Source organism: Nycticebus coucang, chromosome 12, assembly GCF_027406575.1.
Source record: "Nycticebus coucang isolate mNycCou1 chromosome 12, mNycCou1.pri, whole genome shotgun sequence".
NCBI lineage: Eukaryota > Metazoa > Chordata > Mammalia > Primates > Lorisidae > Nycticebus > Nycticebus coucang.
In genome coordinates this window covers 50,863,628-50,874,672 of record NC_069791.1, presented here as the reverse complement: position 1 = coordinate 50,874,672, position 11,045 = coordinate 50,863,628, and the positions used below count along the sequence as shown (strand labels likewise).

Genomic DNA, 11,045 nt, shown 5'->3' with positions numbered 1-11,045 from the left:
TAGAAATATTAAGTGAGATGCAGAGCATTATCATTATTTATTATTTTAGAAAATGTTTACTGAGAATCCTTGACATGCTGGATACACTTAAGGATAGAAGGCAGAGCAAACCAGAGATGGAGATGGGTCTCAGGGCATTGGCATCCTGGTGGGAGGAGGATGAGAACAAACAACCACAGGAATAGAAAGAGAAATTCCTGATAAGGGCCCTTTGGGGACTAAGGCAGAATAAAAGCAAGTGATTGGCCTCTTTAGATTTGTGGTTGGAGAATCCTTTTTATGTTTAGGATGAGATCTGAATGACAAGCAGGAACAAACCTCGCCATTCAAGCAAACGAGAGCAGGCAAATCTGAGATGAAGAACTAGCTTGGCATAGTCTAGAAATGGTGACTTGACTGACATGTCAGTAGCATGAGGGAAAGATAAAGGTGTTAAGAGATGAAGTCAGGAAGATGGGTAGGAGTGAGATCACATAGGACTTTGTAAACTAAGGTAAGGAGTTTGGATTTTATTTCAAGTCAAATGTGAAGGTAATGGAAATTTTACACAGGGGACTGATATGGTCAGATTTATGTTTTAAAGGTATTATTGTAACTTTTATGGAAGAAAATCAGTTGCAAGGGGACAAGAGTAGAAAGAAGTCTGGAGACTAATTAGAAGGCTGTTATAACATTATAGGATAAATACCAAAGTGGCGAAGGCAAAAATGGGGGTAAGCGAACAAATGTAGGCTATGTTTTGTGGGTATAGCACACAGGACATCCTGATAGATTGGGTAATGGTGTGAGTGAAAGAGGGGAGTCAAAGATGGGATTCTGAATGACACCAATAGTAGGTGGTAACAAAAATTTAGGCAAGGAGGAGTTGATGGAGAAGATGGTAGGGAGGGATTGCAGAGACAGACTTCAGTTTGGGGCATGTTAAATTTGAGCAGCCAGCCCTAGATGTCCAAGTGGAGAGGACAAAATTTGTGGCATACAGTATAAGAACCTGGAGTCTTTGGTCCCAGAGCGTGGTGCTAGTGAAGCAGAGGTGAGAATGCAAGGTGGGAGTGGCCAACTTTGATGACAACTGTTGGGAGGTTGGTATCAAAATTAAAAGCAAAACATTACAGGGTAAGACTTAACAAAACTACTCCTCTTGGAGCTCACCGAATGCATCAAATGTACTTTTAAGTATGTTTAACTCAAATTGCTAATACATTGACCAAATTCTTTTCCTCCTCATTTATTTAACTTTTGAAAAATATCAAACTCCTATTCCTTAAAATATTTGTGGAGCTATTGGGGTCCTTAAACTATGGCCCGCGGGCCACATGCGGTGGTGTGATTGTATTTGTTCCCGTTTTGTTTTTTTACTTCAAAACAAGATATGTGCAGTGTGCATAGGAATTTGTTCATAGTTTCTTTTTTTTTTTTTTAAACTATAGTCCGGCCCTCCAACAGTCTGAGGCACAGTGAACTGAACCCCTGTTTAAAAAGTTTGAGGACCCCTATGTCCATTTCTCCTCTGCCTACCTACCTACAGGAATGGACTCACCCAGGCCCTGATTCATTCAGTCCCTCCTTTGTTTCACTGAGTGCCCAACATATTCCCAGCACAGTGTTGAGGGACCAGGCTGCACAGACATGATTAAGATATAGTTAGGCTTTAAAAGAGATCCGAGTTTATGGATGAAAGGACAATACACACATTTTTAAAGTATGGAATTGTTAAGTGTGGAATGTAAATGAATCAAATAAATCATTCGGTTAAGCATGAAGAAGAGAGTTGATCTCTGCATGAATGGGTTGTGTGTCTGGGGATCAGGAAAAACTTGATTTCTTTTTATTGCCATTGCCTGGAAGGTAAACTATCCATAATGTAAATATGAACTATTCTCTTGCTTAAAATCTTGAAATGACCTCTATTGACAAATGAAAAATATTGTTCTAGTTTTTCACTATCTTGTGATTTTACTTTTGCTTACATCTTTTGTCTTCACTAATGTATTATTTTATTCTTTCAACTTATCCTGTTATGTATGTCCATGAAGTTAATCTTTACTTTTAACTTTGTGGTTCAGTCCAAATTTAGAAATTAAGTCATAATTAAAATTCATTTCATGTGAATTGAATAAATGCAGATAAAATGAGTCTGAATAAGGAAGATTCAATATTGTAAAAAAACTGACAATTCTACATTCATTCATATATTTAATGCAATTCCAAACAATACCCAATATGACTGTATATATAACTAACCTGATAATAGTATTCAATTTTTACTAGGAATACATATTGAGCTTGGGAGTGCAAAGAAAAAGTGAAAACGGAGAAATGAGATCAGCTCTTAATAAACACTTTATTAAGCCATAGTAATTCAAATTCAAAACCCAAATATTTTAATATTTGTGAAAGAATAGGCCAGCTATTCAATAGATAGAATAAACATCTTATGTGATAAAGGAGACACATTTCATTAGCAAGGAAATATTTGCTAATAATATTCATGATCAATCAGTGATAATAGGACTATTAGAAAGCTAAGTGGGAAAAAAGATAATTTACTCACCTACTGACTGCCAGTAATACACAACAAAAGCAAAACAGTATTTTTACAATATTGAGGTAGAATTAAACGTAAATATTTGAACCAGGACTTTGCTTCCACATGTAGGATTATATCACCACAAAATCTCTCCAATGCTAATAGTTATCCCTATCCCCCTTCCTCTACCATCCCTGAATTCTGGAAACCGTTAATTTGTTTTCTTCTCTATAATTTTGTCATTTAAAGAGTATTGTATAAAAGGAATCATACAGTATATGACCTTTTGCTATTGGCTTTTCTTCACCACTCAGCATAATGTTTTTGAGATCCATCCAAGTGGTTGCGCCTATCAACTTTTTATTGTCCAGTGGTATTGCATGGTATGGAGATACCACAGTTCGTTAAACCATTCCCGTCTATGGACATTGTGGTTTGGAAATATTGTTTTCATTTTTCATCTTTTTGTGGATTAATTAGATGTCTTTTTGAATTCCACTTTGATCCATCATAGTGTTTTGGGGTGTTTTGGGGTATACTCTTTGTATAGTTTTTTGTGTGTTTTAAAAAATGCTAAGGACAATAAACATGTATTTAGGAAAGGAGATATGCTATTCATAAAGAACAAAAAAATGTTACAAAGGTCACAAATTTATTCAACATACAAATTTTATATATTCTAATTCTTTTCCCTTCATTCTGTATTTTCTCTCCTCATAAGTCTTTGTTCTTCATTTCTGGAGAAGATCACCTAACGAGGTCCACATGTTTATGTTTTCAAGCATTTCCATGTTCAGATTCTAAATGGTAGAAGGAAAGGTAGAAATATTAGGGAAAGTCTGTGAACTACTAAAGGAATATATTTTATTTCAAATATAAATATTTGGACTTAGTAACTTAATCGTGTTTAATAAGAGGGCTGTTCTCAGTTTTCTCATACTTTAAAAAGGAGAGCTGATGGTCTCACCACAGATGCTATATTGTTAAAGATATGAACCTGGTCAATAGGCATAAAAGGTAGGTCTTGTGGATCACATCTCTCATTCTGTGCTAGACGGATAGACACAAGGACAAGTTTCCTTATAAGCCGCCTTATGCAGAGAACTGAGAGGCTAACTTAGATTTTACTGTTTAATTAAGATGTTTATTTATTTTCATGTTGGGATTAGATTTTGTTGTTTATACTTTACCAGCACTGCAAGGGACATTATATTCTTTAATGCTGAATTCATCTGAAATGAAACAATGATTAGACAGAAGGCATTCAGTCATAGGCATCTGAAATGTTAATTGCAAACAAACTATGACATGTTATTTGCAAATAAACTGTCAACTAAGAAAGAAAGCATAAAGCAAAGCCATAGAACCAATAAAAATGACTGACTTCTATACTAAGCTTTTGGGATTGGGGAGAGGGGACTAAGAGAAAATTGGGCTTGGGTGCAGAATCGAGGGGCAGGGTATACGGGTGGTGTGCCTGTCTCTATATAAACTTTACCTTGTCTCTTCCACAACTATGTTTTTTTCCACTAGAATTGTACCCTCTTCTCTGAAACTTTCCTTAATCCAAGCACTACCAGCATGCTATGATTCTAGTAAGTTTCTATTTCGAAGTCTCAAGCAAATGGAAGAATTTCCACGGCCTTCAGACATATGAAAAAATGCTCATCATCTTTAATCATCAGAAAAATGCAAATCAAAACTACTTTGAGATATCATCTAACTCCACTGAGACTATCCTATATCACAAAATTCCAAGACCAGAGATGTTGGCGTGGATGTGGAGAAAAGGGAACACTTCTGCACTGCTGGTGGGAATGCAAATTAATACATTCCTTTTGGAAAGATATATGGAGAACACTCAGAGATCTAAAAATAGATCTGCCATTCAATCCTGTAATCCCTCTGCTGGGCATGTACCCAGAAGACCAAAAATCACAACATAACAAAGATATTTGTACCAGAATGTTTATTGCAGCCCAATTCATAATTGCTAAGTCATGGAAAAAGCCCAAGTGCCCATCAATCCACGAATGGATTAATAAATTGTGGTATATGTACACCATGGAATACCATGCAGCCTTAAAGAAAGATGGAGACTTTACCTCTTTCATGTTTACATGGATGGAGCTGGAACATATTCTTCTTAGTAAAGTATCTCAAGAATGGAAGAAAAAGTACCCAATGTACTCAGCCCTACTATGAAACTAATTTGGGGCTCTCACATGAAAGCTATAACCCAGCTACAACTTAACAATAGGGGGAAGTGGGAAAGGGGGGGTGGGTTGAGGGAGGGGGATCGGTGGGATCACGCCTGTGGTGCATCTTACAGGGGTATTTGCGAAACTTGGTAAATGTAGAATGTAAATGTTTTGGCACAGTAACTGAGATAACGCCAGAAAGGCTATGTTAACCACTGTGATAAAAATGTGTCAAATGGTCTATGAAGCGAGTGTATGATGCCCCATGATCATATCAATGTATACAGTTATGATTTAATAAAAAAAAAGAAAAAAAAGAAAAATGAGAATTCCCTGATATGTTACAAAATTTCCCAAATTCTGTAAGACTATCCAAAGTATAAGTCAAAAACAGAACAAAGTTTAGGTCTCACATCACACGCTGTTTTGTTGTTGTTGTTATTGCTACTCTTCTTATCTTTCTGGAATAATTCATGCCAGAAGAAACAGTGTTACTGGGAAACGGAGACGGAATTGATCACCACATTGCTTTTTAATCAATTTATGGAATGGCTCTAACACATGTTTGGGGGCATGTGAAAAGGTAGCATACAAGAAAATGATTATTCAGTGCTCATAAACTCCCTTTTGCTTTCAGTAAAAGATTGTGGAGTTTTGCTTGCCTTAAGGCAATCCTTCACTAGGCTAGCCATTTTTTTTTCTTTTTAAATCTCGGCACATCTGAATCCCACTCACCTGTCTCATAATAATCATAGGCTTTCACTGTAGCTGGTTTTAAATTCTTTACTTGGATGTCTTGTTCCACCCAGAAGGAAAAACTCACGGTTTGATTGGTTAGCTGGAGAGGCAGGAAAATAGAATTGGTATCAAGGATTAACCCAGTACGTTACCATCTTCTCTTCTTAAGATGTTATTGAACCCTGTCGTTACGCTATCCATCTGTGCAAAATCTATGGAAAGATTGGGGCATTTTGTGACCTGCATACCGTACTCAGTGACAGATAAAAAGAAGGACAAAGAGGCAATTGTATTGATAGTAAAATGTGGTGAATTGAGCCTGTTCATCAGTCCAGGCCTCATTTCCCTTTGTAGCTATTGTGTCTTCCCTCACCTGTGTATATGAACAGCATTATAGGAAAGTGTTTTGGTTTGTTAGAACTTCTAGTAGCTCTTCTAGATCTAGCAGAGTCACAGAGTCTTACCTTTTCAAAATAAATCAGAACATGGTTGGTGCTCACTTCAGTCCTCTGAATCTGAGGCCGTGTTTTTTGGAGCTGTTGACCAAGAAAATAACCCAGGGTATGGAATAAGAAAATTTTATACTAGGAGAAGCTTTTAGATATTTATATTCTAGATCTGTGGCACTCAACTCTGGACCCTGGTCCAGTACCAGTCTGTGGCTTGTTAGGGACTGTGCTCAGCATCACCACTTTCTGCCCCAACCCCCAGTCCATAGAAAAAGTGTCTTCCACAAAACTTGCTGCTAAGAGCATTCTGATCCCTGGCTTGTTAGGAACCAGGCCACACAGCAGGAGGCAAGCAGAGGTCAAGTGAGTGAAGCTTCATCCCTATTTATAGCCATTCCCCATCACTGATGTCACGGCTTGAGCTCTGCCTCCTGTCAAATCCCAGACTCTTGTCCCATCTTTGTAGAAAATTGTCTTTTATGAAACTTGTCCCTGGTGCCAAAAAGGTGAGGAACTGCTATTCTAAATGACTTCTCAGGAGTATCTAAACTTTATTTTGATTTCTTCAGTAAAAATAATAATAATATCATACTGATAATTATAGTAATATATACTGAACTCTTATCTCTTATTGAACCCTTTCGTATATATATATATACTATAAATGTGTATAAAGATACCTATATGTGATATAAATATAAATACATATGCATATACATCCTTTTTATTTATAGTTGGAAGGTAATTCAATACAACTTTGTGTAACTAGGTGTCTCAGAATTTTCTGGAATGTTATTTGTCATGTTTCTAACTATGTCCTATATTAACTCCATGCCCTATATGGCCATGATACCCACTATTAAAATTAGAAATACACTCTGGAGAAGCAAGTTTTAGGGTATAAACCTCTCGAAAACTTCATTAACAGAGTCAAATGACAACCTTAAATGTCAGTATTTATCATGACTTCCCCTCTGTAAGGGATTTAGGGCTTACCTCTTTTACTGATGATTTCACAGGTATGAAGCCTGATATCATCTTTACATCAACAATGACCATGTTGCTGCTTGGTCTGTCCCCAGTATAACTATAAAGTCAAGGCAAAGAGATAGGGCATTCTAATAATATCCCTTGGAATTCATTTAAGGCAGAACACTCCCCTTTTCCTTTATTTCTGCCATACAATTTTATCTTTCTTTTTTATCTTGTTTCTGTTGTGATTGTTTTGAAAACCCATCATTTGAAACCTGTACTCTTCATATATGGCAACATCATATTATTAAAATTAAGATGTTTCAGTAAGTGAAGAAAATTTTCTTGTTAATAAATTTTACTAGAATTTCATATTCATTATGTGGCTTTAGACAATGGAGATCCCCCCCCAACAAAAATAATCAATTTCTCCATATCCTACAAATAGTCTAGTAATGATTCAGGATTTACCTAATGTTGATGTCAATCAGGAATTTTTTGTGGGCTTCTACTCCATCACAGTTCTTGGGCAGAGTATCAACCTGCAGAGCGAAGGGAGCTTTCCCTTCTTTCTTAGGAAGGATGTTATATCTCAGGGATGTCTAAAATAAATGGATAAAGTCAAAATAGTCTCATAATCTGTTCTAGATGAGTCATATCTTCCGTTAGTATACATTTCTCTTATATGTTGAAATGGAAACTTATCTCTTGAGACTTCCTATCCCATTTGCAGCGTCCCCTTAGTCTCACCTGAAGGTACACACATCTTGACCCTGAGACTGTGGTGTTGTATTCCCCTGGAATCTCTGGTAACCAGACCTCCTGCAGCAGCAGGCGGTTGGCGTCATCTACTTGGAATTCTTTGGAGAAAGAACTTGAAGATTTGACAGTGACCAAAGCTGTTTTCTCATTTTTAGTGAAAGTTGCTGCTCCATGTTTGGAGAGGGCTTGGAGAGCTACCACTGTATCCTGAAAAAAAAGATAGATGCAGAAACCATAGGAGAGGAAGGCAGTGAAATCACACAAAATGTAGATTATAATGAGTGACACTATCTACTTTCAGAATTCTTTAGTCATAAGCACAGTCCATTATCTTAATTTCATTTCAGTTCAGATCTAGTTATTGATGATGAACTATTCTGGGTACTTTTGCAGGAAATGAAGAGTTTCTTTGTACAGATAGTTTACAATATACATGTGGGAATAAGACTTAAATACTTGACACAAAGGGAGGTTACTTCAATCACTTATAAATTATGTAACAATATTTGTCATGAAAATTCAGAGGAGGGAGAGGAAAATGTGGGCCAGAGTAGTAAGAGAATACTGAACAAGAAGACTGTCTCTGAATAATGAGAAGGGTTTATAAAGACAGTGGAGAGGCATCCAGAAGTGCCAGGGTGAGGAATGTTTTATGTGACGACATGGAAATGGCGGTGAGCCAACTCCAGAAAATTCGAAGGTCTTTACCTAATTAGATTGGTGCATTCATATTTACTGGGGAGAGGACATAGTTGGGGTCAGATATCCAATAATTTTAGGCTTTGGGTAAAAACAAGATTTCCTTTCAAAGGGAAGTAATTTCATGAAAACATTGCTTTGGGAAATTGACCTACTGTTGCAGGGTCCGCTTAAGGACAGAAGATATGAGAGTGTATAAAAGACATAACAGCCATCTACAGAAAAAATAGGGCAGGTGACAGAGGGATGGAGAGAGTGTGAATTAGAAATGCAAGCCATTCAATTATTCATAATTAATGTATTAGTTAATACATACATATGAACACATTTATTTTTCCGCCTAGAGCCTCTCCACAGACCTGAGTGGAGGAGAAACCGCCATGGGGGTTTTGCTGCTTGGTAATCCAGTTCACAATGCGTGATGCCATGGCGAGGTCCCCTGAAGATGGGGCAGGCTGGACAGTAAGATAGGCAAGGAGCACGTAGGATGTCATCTCCACTTCCGCAGAAGGAGCCCGGGGTTGGTAATAAAGTGTCCCAGCTGCTTGAACTTTCCCAGGACGCTGCCAGTGGATTGTGTCCTCTTTGAAACGAAAAAGGGGAGAATCTTTAGCTCATAGAATGCTTTCAAAATCTAATCCATAAATGATGATTTTAATTAGAGTCACCTAATGAATTGACATAAGGGAAGAAAAAGTGTTAAACAGTCACTGCCAAGCAGATCTTTGCCAAGGACATAAAGTTCCAGTTGTTCATCATGAGTCTTTGTGACCCTTATATACTTGTGTGATATTAGAAATTGGGACTGTATACAGAGTCATTAGTGTGTGGATTGATAAAATGGTCCAGGTGACCCAGAGAGTTTAAGTGACAGATCAGCAGTAATTTCTTGTGGTCACTGAAATTAAGGTAGCACGACAGGTCTGAGCTCAGGAGAGGTACTCTCCCTACTCTGGGTCACTGATTGCTAGAAGTAAAATTTGCAGTTGCAGCTCCTACCTTCCTTCACGGCCTCTCTGTCTAGTGATTCAAGCAGCTCTCTTCGCTTGGCCTGGTTTCCTGCTAGGGCAAAGGCGTAGGCCAGTAAGGCCTTGGTATAGACAAGATTTCTGTGGGCCCCTGAGATGGAGTTCCAGGCTGTTTCGAGGCAGAATAGAGCATTTCGGACAACTGTGTGCTACAAAGAAAATGAAAGGCAATCCTCAAATTGCAGAATTAGGCAAATGAACTGTCACTGGGGTGACCCCAGATTAAAACCCCAATATGCTCATGCAACACACTCTTCTAATGGAAGAATAGTTTCCCCTGCAGCTTCCTAAAGGACCTGGTCCTTTATGTTCCAGTGAAATATTCCAGATTAAATATCACAAAAAACCACAATTTTCCTTGGGGATTCATAGCTTCCTTATTTTTATTCCTTCCGTTTGTGAAGGAGGTAGAGGCAATCTGCTAGTACATACAGTGACAGGCAGTGGCATCTCCAGCAGAGCAATGGTGATGTAGGCAGAGAGTGTCACCTCGTCGTCCACCCCTCCCTGTAAGAACCAGAGGCCAAGACACTCAAACACTCCACTGGTCATCAGCCAGTCTGCTAGCTCCCTTCTTCTTTGACATCTTTGCTAGTTTCATTTCCTGTGCCATATTATTGATGTTCCCTCATCTTCCTCCACACTAAAATTGTTATGACTATCCCAAATCATCTTCTCTCCCATTTTTTTAAACACTATTTTCATTCAATTAAAAAAAAAAAGAAAAAGAAAAAGGCTCATGCCTGTAATCCTAACTGTCTCGGAGGTCAAGGCTCATGCCTGTCATTTTACTGTCTCGGAGGCCAAGGCTCATGCCTGTAATCCTAACCGTCTCAGAGGCCAAGGCTGGGGATTGCTTGAGCATAGAAATTTGAGACAAGCTTGAGCAAGAGACCCCATTTTCACTAAAAATAGAAAAAACTAGCAGGACATGGTGTTGGGCACCTGTAGTCCCGGCTACTCAGGAGGCTGAGGCAGGAGGATCACTTGAGCCCAGGAGTTTGAGGTTGCTGTGAGCTATGGCATGTCATGGCACTCTGGCCTGGGCAATGGAGTGAGGCTCTATCTCAAACAAACAAACAAACAACGCCCAACTAACATTGTTAGATTTCTGGAGATTTAGAGTCTGCCATCCTTTCTCAAAGCTATGTCTGATGTCTGAACTGGAGGACTCAATATAAACATCATTCCCTCCTACATATCACTATCTTCACAAACCATAAAACAATTAGAAAGGACATTACCTTCATGGCATTGTTTAGCAGGGATCCAGCCATCTGGAAACAACCATTTTCCTTTTGTTTCTGGGACAGCCAGGAGAGGGCATCCATGATGTGTGACTTCTCCACAAAGATGTATGACTGGGCTTGAGCAAAGGACTTGAGCACGAATGCAGTGAGCCTGTCCAGCAAAAGAGAAGATGAGACATGAGGACCCCCTCACTTGTACAGCTCACTCTGTGCACCGCCTCCACCCATCGAACTTCACAATTCTGGGGAGGAAACTGTTGGTGAAACTATACTTGAATGCTGAATATTCTCTAGTCCAGCAAACATGTGACTCTCTTTTTTAAATTTCTCAATGTTGCTTATTGACCAGAGTTGATGCTGTTCATTTTTTTTCTCATGAACTATTTGTTGGAGTCTCCAATCCTCCCCACCATCAA

At 38.4% G+C, this 11,045-nt stretch overlaps 1 protein-coding gene across 1 annotated transcript in view; it reads right to left on the bottom strand.

The window, feature by feature from the left end:
* Positions 1-3,165: 3,165 nt before the first annotated feature.
* Positions 3,166-11,045, bottom strand: part of LOC128560949 (pregnancy zone protein-like) — a 61,760-nt gene continuing 53,880 nt past the window's right edge. Inside the window, exons 26-36 of the mRNA XM_053554628.1 lie at positions 10,624-10,780; positions 9,812-9,886; positions 9,351-9,528; positions 8,711-8,934; positions 7,641-7,859; positions 7,362-7,492; positions 6,915-7,005; positions 5,934-6,005; positions 5,467-5,569; positions 3,721-3,762; positions 3,166-3,330 (exon numbers count right to left, since the gene is read on the bottom strand). Of these exons, the coding sequence (XP_053410603.1) occupies positions 3,308-3,330; positions 3,721-3,762; positions 5,467-5,569; positions 5,934-6,005; positions 6,915-7,005; positions 7,362-7,492; positions 7,641-7,859; positions 8,711-8,934; positions 9,351-9,528; positions 9,812-9,886; positions 10,624-10,780 (1,315 nt within the window). The 3' untranslated portion in view covers positions 3,166-3,307. The remainder of the gene's footprint in view (positions 3,331-3,720; positions 3,763-5,466; positions 5,570-5,933; positions 6,006-6,914; positions 7,006-7,361; positions 7,493-7,640; positions 7,860-8,710; positions 8,935-9,350; positions 9,529-9,811; positions 9,887-10,623; positions 10,781-11,045) is intronic.